General features: G+C 23.7%; 5 protein-coding genes across 8 annotated transcripts; 4 read left to right on the top strand and 1 right to left on the bottom strand.

Annotated features, from left to right (window-relative positions):
- The first annotated feature begins 359 nt into the window (after window positions 1-359).
- LOC122854195 (ras-related protein Rab-32) lies at window positions 360-9,013 on the top strand. 3 transcript variants are annotated; one of them, XM_044154646.1, is made up of 6 exons: window positions 4,345-4,950; window positions 5,132-5,695; window positions 5,939-6,540; window positions 7,123-7,351; window positions 7,421-7,746; window positions 7,827-9,013. In XM_044154646.1, exons 1-6 carry the CDS (start codon window positions 4,626-4,628, stop codon window positions 7,938-7,940), a joined length of 2,160 nt encoding a protein of 719 aa, XP_044010581.1. In that variant the 5' UTR covers window positions 4,345-4,625; the 3' UTR covers window positions 7,941-9,013. The 3 variants fall into 3 exon arrangements, with proteins under 3 accessions (XP_044010583.1, XP_044010582.1, XP_044010581.1); XM_044154648.1 differs by lacking the exons at window positions 4,345-4,950; window positions 5,132-5,695; window positions 5,939-6,540 and adding an exon at window positions 360-1,086 and having other exon boundaries at window positions 7,827-9,002; XM_044154647.1 differs by lacking the exons at window positions 4,345-4,950; window positions 5,132-5,695; window positions 5,939-6,540 and adding an exon at window positions 2,941-3,331 and having other exon boundaries at window positions 7,827-9,002.
- A 1,494-nt stretch (window positions 9,014-10,507) lies between these two features.
- LOC122854194 (protein scarlet-like) lies at window positions 10,508-13,460 on the bottom strand. The gene is made up of 8 exons (XM_044154645.1): window positions 13,196-13,460; window positions 12,714-12,934; window positions 12,067-12,645; window positions 11,416-12,001; window positions 11,197-11,332; window positions 11,029-11,134; window positions 10,857-10,957; window positions 10,508-10,782 (listed from the first exon to the last, which is right to left on the bottom strand). The coding sequence occupies exons 1-8, from the start codon at window positions 13,217-13,219 to the stop codon at window positions 10,601-10,603; spliced, it is 1,935 nt and encodes a 644-aa protein (XP_044010580.1). The 5' UTR covers window positions 13,220-13,460; the 3' UTR covers window positions 10,508-10,600.
- Window positions 13,461-13,956: 496 nt separating this feature from the next.
- Window positions 13,957-15,893, top strand: LOC122854193. The gene is made up of 2 exons (XM_044154642.1): window positions 13,957-14,528; window positions 14,604-15,893. The coding sequence occupies exons 1-2, from the start codon at window positions 14,052-14,054 to the stop codon at window positions 15,798-15,800; spliced, it is 1,674 nt and encodes a 557-aa protein (XP_044010577.1). The 5' UTR covers window positions 13,957-14,051; the 3' UTR covers window positions 15,801-15,893.
- A 197-nt stretch (window positions 15,894-16,090) lies between these two features.
- On the top strand, window positions 16,091-17,107 carry LOC122854191 (ATPase inhibitor mai-2, mitochondrial-like). Its single transcript, XM_044154639.1, has 3 exons — window positions 16,091-16,225; window positions 16,600-16,732; window positions 16,808-17,107. The coding sequence occupies exons 1-3, from the start codon at window positions 16,179-16,181 to the stop codon at window positions 16,937-16,939; spliced, it is 312 nt and encodes a 103-aa protein (XP_044010574.1). The 5' UTR covers window positions 16,091-16,178; the 3' UTR covers window positions 16,940-17,107.
- A 104-nt stretch (window positions 17,108-17,211) lies between these two features.
- On the top strand, window positions 17,212-17,716 carry LOC122854192. 2 transcript variants are annotated; one of them, XM_044154641.1, is made up of 3 exons: window positions 17,212-17,336; window positions 17,399-17,477; window positions 17,534-17,716. In XM_044154641.1, exons 1-3 carry the CDS (start codon window positions 17,293-17,295, stop codon window positions 17,708-17,710), a joined length of 300 nt encoding a protein of 99 aa, XP_044010576.1. In that variant the 5' UTR covers window positions 17,212-17,292; the 3' UTR covers window positions 17,711-17,716. The 2 variants fall into 2 exon arrangements, with proteins under 2 accessions (XP_044010576.1, XP_044010575.1); XM_044154640.1 differs by having other exon boundaries at window positions 17,393-17,477.
- Window positions 17,717-17,923: the final 207 nt, after the last annotated feature.

The following is a 17,923-nucleotide window of genomic DNA, read 5'->3' as shown; positions in this document are numbered from 1 at the left end:
CGCGAAATTTAAATTGATACTTTTATAATTAACATGAAAAAAAATTAGAGTTTGTTAATAATAAAATTTCTAAATATTTATATTTTAATTTTTAATCATCAGTTTAATTTTCACAGGTACAAATAACATTTGTTAAATTACGCTTCATTATTATTTTGTTTTTTGAAGAAAGTTTTAATATTCTCAGGATAAAATGAAAGTAAAGTATCAAGACAACTGTTAACTTGAAAAAAAAAAAAATGAAGCAGGGATAGTTTAATCTGTTTCATCGTATATACATACTCGCGGTTGAAGAGTATGTTTTTTTTTGTGTCTTTCCCTTCACCTTGGCTCTTACTCTCACAATTGTTTGTCCTGTGGTTTTAACCCGTTTGAAAGTTCAAGTGAAATCACAAGTAGTTTAGTTTTCATAAACCACACTGTATAAATTTTATCTTGATGTTAAAATTATTTCATCACAAAGTTTTTTTTTTTTTCATAATAATATTAATCTTTGTAACAATGAACAAAGTTTTTTAATCATAGCTTTAAAAATCCAAGTGTTATATTTTATAATATAGTTTTAAGAAAATAAATTTAATCTAATTATTTAAAAATTATTGTCATTGGATAGTGCTGCCATCCCCGGGAAAGAAAATTTTTGACAGTATCAATTTGAAATAAATAACAATCATCCAAGTGATAAATCAAAAAGATAAAAAAAATATTAATATATAAATAAAATAAATAGCCCTGAAAGATAAATTATTTCGTTACGTCATTACAAATTTACGACGGTAACGCCACAAATGTAAAAAACGCCGGCGCGGACAGACTATTATCACCTACAAACTAACACACAAAAATTCCAAATAAAAAGTAAAATAAAAATATATAATACACATACCCAACAGAGAAAGAAAAAAATATATAGAACATAATTTTCAATCACCGTTCAAGATGGCTGGATTCTCTCAGCTGTCGTGAGAGATAAAACATCTGAAAAAAAAAAACAAAAAAAGTTATGAAAGTTATTCATATTGTTTAATAAATTTTTTTAACGTGAGTGTTATTGTACAAGTGATTAATAATAGCAACAAACAAATGGTAAGTCAATTAATTTTAATAAAAAAATATTTTTAAATTAATTTTTTTCATATTATCTCCTGGGTGAACTCAACGCCGGATTAATTGGCGGGATATTTTTGAAAATAATTCGCGTAAATTATTATTCCACATTGTAAAAAATAATTGTTATTAATTATTCAATTGTTTATGTGAAAATTTAGTTGAATAATATTTCTAAAATAACGATAGAAAATAATTTATCTTTTTTCTTCAAAAAATATATATAGACATTCTTTGTTTTTATCGATTAGATATTGATTTAATCTAATCTTCAAAGAAAGATTCTGTTTACTTGGGTAAAAGTTTATCACATTCATAACTTTAATCATTTTATAATATAAAAATACAAATTTATAATATATTTTTGTGTTTTTATTGTCACAAAGTTCATGATTGTCATTGAGAGGGGAAAGTGTCAATAAATATTATAAATATCATCATGAAAATTGACATTTAAATAATATTTAAAAATTGCAAAAACATTACTAAAACGTAATAATTTTATCGAGTATATTATTTATTATAAAAATTTTAAATTAAAATTATTTTTAATATATATTTTTTGAATTTAACAAGTGTTACATTTGCATTTTGATAATATGAATTTTAATTTATTTCATTCACATGGTATACAACTTGTTCAAGGATTAAAATTTGATTTTCATTTATAATATTCAGTATAATTAAATTACATATTTAAATGATAAAAATTTAGCAACAAACTGTTGCTTCCAGTTTATTAAAATGAATTTCTAATATTTTTAAAAATTGACTTTTTATGAATTTATAAAATACAAGTAGGGCAAGCACCTTTTTCAAAAAGAATAAATAAAAAATAATTATAATAATAAATAAAAGAGCTATACGTGACTAAATAATAAACTTGAAAAAACAGCTGAGGTATTTTTTGATGACGAATTCTTTTATGTATGACGTATGAAAAGAATTAAATAAAAAAAAAAAAAAAAAAACACAAGGTACTTATAAAGTTGATCCGAAATTTAATCCAAGAATATTATCGAATATATTTTTGTTTAGTGACGTTATTGATTAATCTATATTTATAAATAAATAAAACTTGAATATTTATTGAATAAATTATAAAACTATTTGTCAATTAAATGACAATAATTGTTTTTTCTTTGGAAAATATTTGGGGTCAACGACAAGTGCGAATCTTTTGGCATACACGCAAGTGGATTTTTCAGATACCCTAAAGCACCCAGAAGAAAAAAAAAATAATGAATGAATGAACAAGATAACTGACTAATAAAAAAAAAAGATAAAATAATTATTGCCAAAAGAAATTTAAAAAAAACCCAATTTTCTCATCAGATTTAAATTATATTAAAAATAAAATTAGATATTATATTTCACAATTGCACAATATACATATTCGATTGAATAAAAAAATGTATATTTTATATTCCCCCACAATATAAACTTTCTGTAATTAATCTTCAAGTTGTCCTTGTTTATATAATTTTATTTTAAAAACCCCAATATGGTTATTCAGTATTATATTATCCAAAATATCAAATTACCTGCGCACTTAATGCTCGATTACTTTATGACAAATAAAATGTTTATTCCAAGTGTCGATATATTTAAAAATAATAATTTAATAACTTTAATATTATTATCAAATATCAAGCTTGGAAATAAAATAAATAAAAAACCACAATTTATTTGTAAATAATTAATAAAAAAAAAAACAATATTCATTCATTTATTTTATGAAAAAAAAATATTGTAAAACGTAAATAATTAAATTGCAATATTAAAACTATAATACATATATAAATATAATAATGATAATATAATTAAATTGATGATAAAATAATACGACACTGTGACTGATGGACCAGGCTAATAAATACTGGGACTTTGTACTCTCTTGGATTATAATTTATAATTATTCATATATATTTGTAATTCTCATTCAGTTACTGTGATTCTCTTGATATTATAACAGTGTCAATAATATTAATTTAAATTTTAATATTATTAGTAAATAATGTTGGACCATTTTGATAGACATGTGATGTTAGTTTTGAGAACAAGACAAGACAGAACTGAGCGAAGATTAAGACATAAAAAATATGCAAATCCACCACCAATGGAACCACCACCACAATTACTTAATAATAATAATCTTTATACTGATTTTAATATTAATTTTAGTGAAAATATTAAACAAGAAGATTCAAGAAAAATAAATAAGGTATTTTATTTTATTCGCTTGATTGAAAATTTAATTAGGTTGAACGAAAATTCATTACAATGAAAATAATGAACATTCGTTACGGTAATTAGTACGTTTTGCTTGAGTTGACATGATGGAACTAAACATCAAAAATTTTAAAAGTAACGGATCGTTAATTATTTGGAGTAATCAATATTTTAAAAAATAATTTTTCTATTTTACATTAAATAATGTTTGTTTGTTTTTTTTTAAATATTATAATGCTTATCATGCAAGTTAATAAGCATGCTTCTTCAAAGTCCAATGACACTAATAATAACTGCACTATAATAAACTTTCTCATTATAAAATTTAATTGCATAATATTATTAGTTTCAGTATGTCATTGATAAGACAAAAGTCTTATTATAAAATAAATTTTAAAAACAAACTTTAAGTATTAAAAGCATCATCATTTAATTAAACAATGAATTTATTGTAATATATTTTTAAAAAACTATAATCAAATCATGTGGAAAAAATTTAATCAAAATTTATATTGAAATATTTACTTGGAAAAATAATATTTCTTATCAATCTTATTCATAATTATCATTTACTCATCATCAAGGCCAAAAAAATAACAATTAAATTAGTTTAAAATAATTACGAGTGTATCAAGTAACCCATCATCATCATCGTAAAATCAAGTTGATGAGTATCATATTGAATGCAGATGAAAGACATGCCTTGTTTTTATTTGTTTTATTTTATTTTTTTTGCGACTTGACCACTGACATAAAACGTGGCTGGATGGGTGGGATATTACCCCACTTATTGTTATTGTTTAAATAAAAAACACACACAATAATATCATGAATATTATCAAGTTAAAAAACTGACTGTTTTGTATTTATTATTATTGGTTTTGTGTTTTATTTAAAAATACAATTGTCCTATTATTTATTCTTCCTTATTCAGGAATAACTATTGTTTGTTTATTTATTTTTTTTTTTTTTTACTATCAATATTTGATTATAATAATTATCACGAGTGTTGGTATATATCTACTTGTGGCAGAAATTATATCAAGGACAAAAAAATATATCATTAAGAGTGGGGCAATTATAACTTCTATTGAAAAAACATTTTTCAACTTCAGTAAACTCTCAAACTTTGATAGACTTGGAAGTGTTTTATTATAAATTTTTTAAAAATTAAGCTAATCTCTTTGTATGTATGTTGGACTTCAGGGTCTTCTTCAGTACGAAGCCATAGCTTTTTTTAATTTTTATATATATATATTTTTTTTTTGTCATTGTGGTTATTTAAAATGAATAAAGAAAGTGGCAATGAAGAAGCAAGTACAACAGCAGCTGACACCTTGACAATAATTAATAAAAAAAAAAATGAAGAAAATAAAAATTTACAAGATGATAATAATATTGATGAATCAAATTCAAGTCTTGATACATTAACTGGAAGTAGTGAAGCACAAATATTTGTTGATAATATTGATAAAATTGTTGAAAAAAAAAAAGGACGTTTTGGATCATTTAAAAATACATTATTCAAGACGAAAAAAAAAAATAAAAGTTTCGATTGTCAAACATCAACTGATGTAGAATTTTATGAAGATGATTCAACAGCAACAAAAGGTGTTTGTTTTTATTTTATTGTTTTTTTTTTTATATATGAAAAAATTAATATTATAATAAAATTAAAATATTTAACTTGATCTAGTTTAAAATAAATAAATAAATTTTAGAAGCCCCTTAAATATTGCATAAACCAAATAACTCACAAATATTATTTTTCTTGATTTTAAAATAAATACAGAAATAAATAATAAAACAATGGATGATAATCAAATAAAAGAATCAGTATCATCATCAACATCAACAACAAATCAAACAGTTAAAAAAATGATGAAAAAACGTAAATCAATTGTTCGTAAATTGAGTTTAAATAAATTTCGTATTGGAACAAGTGAACAAGATAAACAAGAAACACAAAGTGGTCAATCATCACCCAGTTCATCTGATACAGTTAAATCAATTATAAATAAAACCTCAATATTAAAAAATAGTAATAAAAATGATAAATTAACAACAACAACAACCACAACAACATCATCAACAGCGACACCAATGTTTGAAAATTGTAAACCATCTTATACAACAACTGGGGGACAATATGAACAAGAGAAGGGAGTTGATGTTGTTGATGATGATGGTGGTGATGATGATGATGATAATGATGATGTTGAATATTTTATTGACGACCCTAAGAAACCAGACAAGTTTCATGAAAAAACAGTCAAGACTATAACTTTATTACAGACTGACTTACCTTCATCAGTTACAATTGGTACTGGCAACACTCAACACACCACCGTCAATGGTGAGATTCAACAATTATTATTATTATACATGTATCTTTTAATTATTATATTTATTTATTTCAAATAAATAGACATAGTGAAAGTTAACTTTAATATTTAAATATCAAGTGTTTGATGAGAGAATTATTTAGTTACCTTTTATTTATAATTACTTTGATTGTATTATTTTATTTTCTTTTATATTAAATATTTTCTCAGGTAAATTAATTTTTTTTGTTCATTCACTTTCCAACATTCTTTAGCTGAATTGAAAAATAATATTGAAAGTGTTGGTGAAACAACATCATCATCATCATCAACAACAACAACAGATAGTCAAAAAATATTACCAACAGTAACAAGTTCACCAAACACATTATCAAAATCATCTGAAGAAATTATTGTAAATAAAAAAATATTAAAAAAAAAATTAAATATAAAATCAGAATCAGAATCATCAGTTATCAGTTCTGAAAAACCAACAATTGAAATACGTAAAAAGCTATCATTGTTGGATGAAAAAAGAGCAATATTTCAAAAAAAATATTTTGAAAGTTATTCAAAAGACGATTCAATTTGTACTGTTATTGATAAAAATTGTGATTCAATTGATCAAGATATTGCTAAAAAAATATCAAGACATATTAGTGTACGTAATTTTGATGGTCTATCAACAATTGAGGGTGCAGATTACAACGACGACGACGACGAAGAAGAAGAAGAAGATATTTCTGGTTATATTGAAAAAAATATTGATATAAAAATTGATGATAAAATTGATAGAACAATTAATACACCAAGATCATTGTCAATAATGTCAACTGAAAGTACAGATATGCCACGACGACTCAGTGGGGACAGTGGGGTGAGATAAATCATTCAAATTTTTTTTTTTTTGTTTTTTTAATTAATTAAACTTTTAAAAATTATTTTCTTGATGTATTTTTTGTATTTAATTTACAATATTGATTTTTGTTTCTCGTTTTTTTTTTTGTACTGAATATTTATTTTCACACGTATTATTATATGATGCGGATCGATAGCTGCACTTTGCGGTTCTCGGTTAAGTTTCGTGTTACATGCAGATTTCTCAGGCTACTTCATACCAAGTATATATATTTTTTTTTTAAATAAATAAATCCACTAATAATGATGATGATTAAATATGAAAAACAAGTTTAAGCCAGAATTTTTATATTGAAAATAATAATTATTATAATGTCAATTAAAATTGAGATTAACATTTTATATTGAATTATAATTTATTTAATTATATTCAATGATTTTTATTTTTCTACTTGAAGACCCACAACACAGTGTGTTTCAAGATAAAAATTATATTTGTGCCATCACCAGGAGATGATATGATTTATTAATTTTAATTTCTAATTATTATATAGAAAATATTATGTAAAATTAATTGTATTTGCTTGATTTTTTTTTCCAGTCGACACATAACAGTGTGCCAAATTCTGGCATTGGTGAAAAACGTGAACATTTATATAAAATACTAGTAATTGGTGAATTGGGAGCTGGTAAAACATCAATAATAAAACGATATGTTCATCAATTTTTTTCACAACATTATCGTGCAACAATTGGAGTTGATTTTGCACTTAAAGTTTTAAATTGGGATCCTCATACAATAATTCGTCTTCAACTTTGGGATATTGCTGGTAATTATAAATTTATTATTCATCTCATCATCAATTATAATTAATAATTATTATAATAAAATTAATTAGGTCAAGAAAGATTTGGCAACATGACAAGAGTTTATTACAAAGAAGCTGTTGGTGCATTTATTGTTTTTGATGTTACAAGAAGTGCAACACTTGAGGCAGTTGTTAAATGGAAACAAGATCTTGATTCAAAGGTACAGCTACCAGATGGTTCACCAATACCATGTGTACTACTTGCTAATAAATGTGATCAACAAAAAGAAGGCATTGTTAATACACCAGGTAAAATGGATGATTATTGTAAAGAAAAAAATTTTTCTGGATGGTTTGAAACATCAGCTAAAGAAAATATTAATATTGAAGAAGCTGCTAGATTTCTTGTCAATAAAGTAAGTTAATAATTAAATCAATCAATCAATAATTATAATTTATATATATTAAATTAAATTTTTTTTTTTTTTTCATATAGATTCTTCAAAATGATCAGCTAATGAAAGGTAATGGTGAACAAGATCAAACAGATGGTGAAAGATTTGCATTAAATCAATCACCAACAAATTCTAAAAAATCATGTTCATGCTGACAATATTTAACAACAAAAACAACAACAACAACAACAACAACAACAAAATAATAAAATTAATAATTAATTTAAAAAGAAAAAATTAAATTTCCGCCCATGTTGAACGAAAAAGACTATTCAATTTGCAATACTACATATTTTTAAAAATACATATACAATTATAACACGTATATATATGCATAAAGTAATAAGGTGTGCCTAATAAGCCTGTGACGTGCAATCAATATTATAATAATATCACCAAATGCTTCTACAATATTAATTTAATTATTATTTCAACTAAAAAAAAATTCTTAGAAGCTGCACCAAATGGCGTTCAATAATATAGTTAGTCAATAATTAAATATGCACTAATTAAAATGTAAATGATGATGATGATAGATAGATAGATGAATGGATGGAAATTGCGATTTAAATCTCAGAGATTACATTCCATATAAATGCCATTTCATTTTACTAATTTTCTCAGCTGTATATTTTTTATTTTAATGATAATCTAATTTTACATTTTTAAAAAAAATATATTTGTTCTTCAATTTATTAATCATTTATTATTTTTTTTTTTTTTTTCGTAGATTTAAGTGTCGCCTTTGTGCCATTAAAAATAAAAAAAAAAATTTAGCAGCTATTTTATCGAAATTGACAAGTTCTAATCGTTATCATAAAATTTTATACAAAATATGTAATTATTTTTAAAATAATTATTAAGAGATAATAGTATATGTAATTTTCCGATGAAATATATGTCAAACAAACAACACACACATAAAGTTTACACATGTACACAGGTCTTTTGTAAATAACTCAAAAAACTAATTTTTTTCTTTTTCTTTTTCCTTAACTACGAGTTGTTTTATCAATTTTTTTTTTTTTTTTCAAGATATTTATAAATTGTTAGATATATATAATTATGCACTATTATTTTGTTGCCAAATTATCTCAGCATTTTCAATATAAAATTAATTGTTCAGTATGTATTTTTAATTGTTGTTTTTTTAATTATTCTTTCATTTTTGTAATTTTGACGTCATTAAATTATATGATTGTTATTGTATATATATATTTTTGTGTTTATTTATTTAGCCTGATGTTTGATAATTTTTTTATTATGTTGAATTTAGATCAATTTCACATGAAATAAATTTTAAATGAAAAATTGCTTTTAATCAATTTAAAAGGAGAAAAAAAAATAATATTAATTTTTTTAATAATTTAAAATTACATAATTAATTACTTTTTAACTTGCAAAATTAATTTGCCGTTGTTGGGAAATATTTTTTTACAATACAAAAATAGTTTACTAGCGACCCTGGTAAAATTAATTGAACCACAGAGTGGATCGATTCAGCTAAACATTTTGAATTGTTTGAGAATGTCATTCTAAAGATTTCAAGCAGTATTGTCCTTCACTTGAAATAAATTCAATAACTTTAGAATATTATTTTACGGTAAATAATATTATTTTTCAATTATCAATTCATCAATATTATTCAAGGTAAAATTTTAAATAACAGAAAATTTTATTTATCCATTGAATATTAAATTTCATCTTTATAAAATTTTTTTTTTTATGCAAAAAAAATAAATATTAATAATTAATTAACAAGACTAGGAATTAATAAAATTTTCACCAAATTAATTTTAATTTTAAATGATAAATTTCAATTATTTCATACTGATTAAAAATTAATTATAAAAATATTCAATTATCAAATTCTCATTTAAAAATTGTCATATGGAAAAAAAGGATATAAGAACAAAAAAAAAAAAAATTATAATCCAAGTTTCCAGCAATATTTGATATTCTTAAAAAAGAATATCTAATTAATTTTTATCTTTGTCTAGAAAAAGAGTGAAAGAGGTAGACTCAATTAAATTAAAAAAATAATTTAAACGTAAAACACACACATTGAAAATGTCAGAATAATAATCAAAGGATTAATATAATTAGTAATTATTAATTACATATCAATACTGTATAGCACACATTCATAGTTTATTCAATCGTAAAACCAATTAAATTTAATTGGATATATACTTGATAATAAAATATATATATTTTTTTATATCAATGACAGATGTCGACTGTTCTCATCTAGTGAACATATTTTGCCAATCAATGTGCTTTTTATATATTTCAATAGTAATTACTTGAATAAACGAAATCATAAATTAAAATTGTCATTTACTTGTTTTTTATTTATTTATTTTTCTATTGAAGAAAAACATAAAAATTAATTAAAATAAAAAAATTTTTTTACTATGAGGATATCAACTTTAAGTACTTGTAAATTTTGTAGACTGTAAAGCATGAAACTTTGTCAATTATTCATTGGACTTGTGTATGATGATAACTTGTAATCTAAAATCAGGATCAAAAGTTTTAGCTGATTAAATGCAACAGAATTGATGCTATACTCAATCAACTCGTGCACACATAAACAAGCATTAACTCAACTTGTTATTAAATTAAAAACACAAGTGTATAGGTATTTTATACAAGCAGAAAAATAAAATAAATTAAATACAAAAAATGTTTACTTTATTAATATTTTTATTGGCTAATTTATAATGAAATATAAAACAAATAAAAATCGTAAATTCATATTGTGTTTTTCAATGTAAAAAAAAAAAAATGTTATCCTTTTTATTTGTGGTATTTAATAAACTGGTTCTTTACGAGTTCTGTAAAGTATTGCCAAATAACCAGCAATATGACCAACAGTAAATATTGCAATTAGACCAATCAAATCCATTAAATAATTATCTGATGAAAAACCATATTTATCAAGAACTCCTTGACCAGATGATATGCATGGTTCATCAGGATCATCCGAGCATTCTGCCAAAAAATAATAATTCAATTTAACACAATGTATTGTCAAAAAAGATGAATGATTTTTAAATGATACTCACTAATGGCATTGTATTCTTGCCATTGAATAACTGAAACAGCTTCAGAACTGTAGTAAAACTGTGACACATATTTGAGCCAAGATAATTGAGGTGGTAAACTTCTAAAAATTTAAACAAATAAGCAATTAAAGAATCGTTAAAATAAAATATATTAAATGTAAATAATATTTACCCCAGATGAAGATAAATACCACTGAATACTAAAGTTATAAAATCAATTGGAACTGACAACAATGAGGCAGTATCAACTGATTCAAATGAAGCAGACATCAAACAACCTGAAATAAATAATTTATTAATTAACCAATTAAAACATTTATTAGGTATGTTTTTTACTAACCAACAGCTGTTGCTGATGTTGCACATAAAATAACAGGAATTGAAAAATAAATAAAACCTAAAAATCCACCTTTTAATCCAGCAATAAAAAATATTAAAGCTGCATAAATAAATGGCTGAAAAACAGTTCCAGGTATCTAAAAGAAAAATAATAAAAATTATTAATAAACAAAATAAAAATTAATAAAAAAGAAAATAGTAATTTTTTTGTTATCATTACAAGAACTGCAATTTTGCTGAAATAAAATGGTCCAGGATAGTAAAGACCACTGGCCATGTCTCTCAACAGTAGTGGCAATTCTTTTGGAAATGTATAAAATACACTGTAGTTAAATGTAAATACAGTTTCAGTGACAACAAGATACATGAGACCTTGCATATTTTGTATGCTTCGTTGATCAATATTATCAGTAACATGAACATATGGTACTGCCAAAAGTAGACCAATCAACATGTACATACTAAAACGTAAAATAATTGTTGACCAATTTCTTTTATAATCAATGTAACTTCTCCATGTTAACCATTCAAGTTGTGTTATTGATTTAATTTTTTTAAAATCACTAACTTGTAATGTATCATCAGTAAAAATTTCATGTGGTGATTTATTATAATCATTATCAAATTTACCACTACAACATTCATCAATAATATTATTTATTTTATCTGAATATTGTGATTTATTAAATTCACTACAAATATTATTGACTTTAATTTTTGACTCAAGTTCTTTACCACGAATTATTGATAATTTTGATACAAAAAATTCAGCATTATTAAATGTTGCTGGACAATAAAAACCAAGACTGAAAAATAAAAATAAATTAAAGTTTTAAAATATAAATAAGATAATGATGAGAAAATTTTATACCTTGAAAAAAAATTAGTTGCATCATTAATTGTTCCTTGAAATGCAACTCTACCACCACCAGCAAGTAGTAAAATTTCATGAAATTCATTTAATAAACCAGATGCTGGTTGATGAAGTGAACAAATAACAATTCTTCCACTTTTAGCAACTTTTCTTAGTGTACGTATGACAACCATTGCTGAATAACTATCAAGACCAGTTGTTGGTTCATCACAAAATAATATACTTGGTTCAGTTAATAATTGTACAGCTAATGATACACGTTTACGTTCACCACCAGATAATGTTGATAATTTTGAACACTGTGATTCTGTTATACCTAAATCTGCCAATAAAATTTCAATTCTTTGATCTCTTGCTGTTTTTCTATAACGACTATCCATTCTCATTCGTGCCATAAATTCCATGTGTTCTTGTACAGTCAAGGATTCAATTGAAAGATCATCTTGTGGAACAAATCCAGATATTCTTGACATCATATCACGATTTATCATTTTTCCATTTAATAAAATATCACCAGTTGATTCACCCTTAATTCTTTTACTAATTGTTGCAAGTAAAGTTGTTTTTCCTGCTCCACTTTAAAGGAAAAAAAAAAAAATTATCATATAAAAACTTGTAAATTAAATAAATTAATATATATTTACCTTGGTCCTAAAATTGCTAATAGTGTACCAGACTTTACAGCACCACTGACACTATGAAGAAGTTGAACATTTTCCATTTGTCTTCCTTTAAATAAATCTCTCCAATATCCATCATTTTTATTTTTTTTAACAGTATAAAAAATATTTTTCCAAGTTAGACACAAATTTTTCGGTGAACACAATGGTGTTTCAGTTAATCTTTTACTTTTTTTTCTAATCATCTTGAGAGAGAGAGAGAGAAATAAAATTAATTTTATAAGTTAACTGGTGCAGTGTCTTGGAACGAATGTTGAAAACAAGAAGAAACCACAATACATGTATTTTATTATTGAATACATGTATTTGTGAATTAATATTATCTTCCAGTTAATGCAAAATTCTTTCATCAAATTTTATTACTTTAATTTATTTTATCTGTGTGTATTTTAAATATATAAATTTTATGACTATTCCAATTATTAAAATAAAAAAAATTCACTTACTTTTTTATTATCAAAATATAACATGTTTAAAAATATATATTAATTTATTATTTAGAGCACTTTTTAAAAATAATAATTATTTATATTGATTTTAATTTTTTTGAATGAAGACCATCAACTCCAATCTGTATACTGTTACTTGGGGGTGCAGACTGAAATCAAGTTTAACATGTTGACCATCATACAGCAAGTGGTGGTGATAGTGGTTTTGCTCGGAAACAGTAATAAAATACTCACACATATATGAGAAAAAAAATTGCATATACTCGATTTTAATATTAAAAATAATTAACTAAAAACAACGAGTCATTATATTTGAATATATAGAAAAATAATTTAATTATGCAATAAATTACTAATAAATAGTGATGGAAATATATCACATTTACAATTTCACCCTAATAATTGAATAAATATAAATTATTTTTCATTATGTTAAATTAAATAAAGGAGAGAAATTTAAAAAAATAGGTGTAAATTTATCATTTACACCTGTAGAAAAATTACTATAATTGTAGTTAGAAATTTTACATAAATTTCGAAATACATTAGAATTAAAAAAATATAAATTAAACTTTATTAATTTGTAAATTAATAATAATTTATATTGAATAAAATTTTAATAAAAAAAATTCATATCCAGACTCAAATAATGTGCTTGAAAAAAATTAATTAAATTAATTATAAATGACGTCACGTCTTGTATATAAAAATTTTACGACTGATATGAGAGACATCTCTAGAAATTTCATGTACTATTTATGTACACAACCTCTTAAATAATTGTGTATGCAATTGTTGATTATAATAACCAGCTTTATAATATTTAAATTGTTTATAAGTTGTATAAAAAATAATGGAGATTGACACAAGTGAAGAAGTAGCTGACAATTGTCCAACAATAACCATCAATGATTTTGCTCGACACGAACAGATAGTCGTGGACATTGAGGATGTTGAGGATGTTGAGGATGATGATGATGATAATGATATACCAAAAAAATCAAAGGATGCATATTTAAGAACATACAATAATTTACAAACGTGGAAAAAATCAAATAACATCACAGGTTGGTCAGAAGATGTGTTACTATTGTATTTTGAAGATGTTAAAAAAATATATTCACCAATTACACTGAAAGCAATATTTACTAGACTCAAAATAACAATTAAAAAATATCATACAATTGACATTGGTCATTATGAACAAGTCATGCATTTTTTAAAACAAAATGAACTAGGCTATAAGCCAAAAAAATCATCAGTTTTTAAAGTAAATGAAATTAAAAAATTCATTGACACAGCTCCAGATTATTTATATTTAGCTCATAAAGTAAGTGAAAAAATAAAAAAATAAAAAATTTGTATGGATTTATGTAATTAATATTAATTTAAATTTATTTAACAGGTTGGAATGATATTGGGTGTAACTGGTGTTTGTCGAGGAACTGATTTATGGGCATTAGAACTTAAAAATATAAAATATTTTGGAAATAATAAATTAACAATAACACTATTCAACAAGGTAAATCAAACTAATCGTGTGTTTACACACAAAGGAGTATGGAGTAACAACATTAAAAAATATGTTGACTTACGTCCACAAAATACAGATACATCAAGATTATTTTTAAATTATCAACATGGAAAATGCACAAAGCAACCAATTGGTAAAAATAAAATTTCCAAGTGGCCATGTCAAATAGCTAAATTCTTAAAATTAGAAAAACCAGAAATGTATACAGGACATGGTATTCGTTCAACAAGTACTTCGTTATTTGCAAAACGTATTAAACATATTGGAAGCCAAAAAAATTCTAAAATAGCTTGTATTCAAAGTTCTACTGGAAAACGTAATTCTTTTTCATCACCAACATCACCAACATCACCAACGACATCATCATCAAATATTTATCAAAAAATTGTTGTACAAACAACACCAGTTGTTAAGGATGAGAATCTAAAAATTAATGAAACAATTACCAACACAAATATTGACAGTCTAGATGTTGATCCATTAAATATAAGTGATTTAACACCACCAACACCAACACCATCATCATCGTCATCATCATCACAATGTCATGATAATTTTTCAACATCAATACCAACTTCACAAGAAACAAATTATCACTTTTCAAAGTGCAATAATTACTTTTCTGATGAAACAAATAGAGAAGAGTCAAATACTTTGAATGATAATCAATTAATAAAATTAATATCTTCAGCAGAATTAACAGAAATCAAAGATGAGCTTTGTGATGATATTACAATTATTGAAAATGATAATAATTCATCAGAAAATATCGTAAATACTTTATCAACAAATTGTTCTGAAAAAATTGATGAAATTCAAAATAATGTTACGACAATTAAAAAAACAACACAATCATTAATAAATGATATAATAACTGACAAACAAACAAATAAAAATGATGATGATGATAATAATTATGCCAAAAAAGAGCATGAAATAAAATTAAAAATTTTAAATCTTCAGCTTGAAAGAGCTGAAATTCAATTGCAAACAGCACGTAATGATTTAAATTATTCAGAAATTAATATCAAGCTAATTAAAGCCAAGGCTAATAATTATTCATTGTAATTAAATTATTTTTTTATTTATTGTATTATTAGCTACTAGCATATTTACTTTGTACCAGAAACAACCATAAATAAAAATTCAGGAAAATTTCAATTGTTTATTTTGTAATTTAAAAATTGGATATATTTATATATAATAATTATAAATCTTAATTAATTAATTAATTATTACACGTATGAAAAAAAAACACAATTTAGTTTGCTAACAAAACTCCAGTATGTGGTGCCTCTTTAGTTTGACATTTGTACTTTTAACAGCTGATGAATTTTCCATTCTTCATGATTAACAATTTATGATTATTAGATATTATTATTATTACAAAAATTGTCATACAATTGTCTAGACTGTTCTGTTAATTTAACAATATTAATTGTGAAAATGCAACGTGCTGCAACAATAATTTCTCGCCAAATGGCATCATTGAGGTAAATATAATTTAAATTAATTAATTATTTAATTCAAAATGTATATTACAACAAATAATCATTGATGAAGAAGCCGGTTAATTTATTGATGACGACAACGACATGATGATGAAATACACTTGTCAATGTTTCAACGTCGCAATTGTTTAAAATAAAAAAAAAATCATTTATATAAATAAATGTTGTTTTTATTTGCATCATCATTTTGATTAACACTTTAGACTCAATCAGAGTTTATTATCATTTTATAATCCAAAGCTGGTAATATTTTAATTCAATGATAAGCAGTCATTATTATGTAACACATATTTGCCAAGAATTTTGCAATGATGAAAAGTTATTTTTACTAATATTTGTTGTGTTTTTATTAATAGCCAAGTCAGAATGGCTGGTGAAGCTGGATCTGGTGCTGGTAAAGGAGGTGGTGGTGGTGGTTCAATTCGTTCAGCTGGTGGATCATTTGGTAAAATGGAAGCTGCTCATGAAGATCAGTATTTTTACAATCAGGTATGAATTTTTAAACAAAAAAATTAGTTAAAAATTCATTAAACTAATTGTTTGTTATTTAATTATTTTTTTTAGCAAAAACAACAACTTCAAAATATTCGTGATGGACTTCATGATGAAATATCATTTCATGAGGAACAAATAAAACGTCACCAAGAAGCTATCGCCCGTCACAAGGAAAGAATTGGCAACATGGAAAAAAAATAAATCTGTATTTGTAATTAATAACAGCTTAATTTTTCTATTTTCTTTATATTTTTTTTTTTCGTAAAATTCATTCGTCAACAACGATTTAACTCAAATATACAATAATTTCTTTCTTTTTTTGCTATAAAAAATAAATATTGTATTATTATTGTTAAACAAAATGTCATAGCTTCTTAAAAACAAAAAAAAATATATATTTTTTTCTTTCTTTAAATTGAAAATTATTAATTCATTCAAGAAATCCTATTCATTTGTTTATTGTTTATTATAAATTTTGAATAATAAACATGTCAAAATTAGCGCAAATAAATATGTAATTTAATTTTTTTATAAACAAAAATATTTGGATAAATATGCTGCGTCGAGGATTAACAAGTTGTGTAACTCACACCAACTTGTAAGTTTAAATTAATGTCATTATATATTTTTGATTATTAAAAATAACTGATTAAGTTTTAGGATGTTAAGCAACAAAAGTAAACAAGATAAATTTTTCGATAAAAATATTGCCTACGAGAGTGACTATTACTACAGACAGGTAAATCAATAATTTCCATAAGCAATGATCAATTAATAATTGCAATTAAATAACAGGACAAAGAACTACTTGAATTATTACGTAAAAAAACCCAAGATGAAGTTAGAAGTATGAAAAATAAAGTTCGTTCAATGCAACATAAAATTGAAGTGTACAATCGTGACATTGACGAAACAATGAGATTTCTAAATAATCTTGATAAAGATATTGAATTAAAAAATAAAAAAACCTAAGCTTAAAATAATCCTACAATTTTTTTTTTTCTTTTCAATGATGTTAATTGTCCAGATGGCAATTAGGATAATCATTAAAAAATAATAAATTGCAAAAAAAAATAAAATTAAACATGGTATTTCTTGGCGGGTCCACAGTGAGTCGTCACCATCACCATCAATGGCTTCTGATAAATAATTTTTTTTTTTTTTAATTTTCTCTCGTCTCTCCTC

The sequence above is a fragment of the Aphidius gifuensis genome, linkage group LG4 (genome assembly GCF_014905175.1).
Source record: "Aphidius gifuensis isolate YNYX2018 linkage group LG4, ASM1490517v1, whole genome shotgun sequence".
NCBI lineage: Eukaryota > Metazoa > Arthropoda > Insecta > Hymenoptera > Braconidae > Aphidius > Aphidius gifuensis.
The sequence above is the reverse complement of the archived record's forward strand: the minus strand, read 5'-3'. Positions and strand labels throughout refer to the sequence as shown.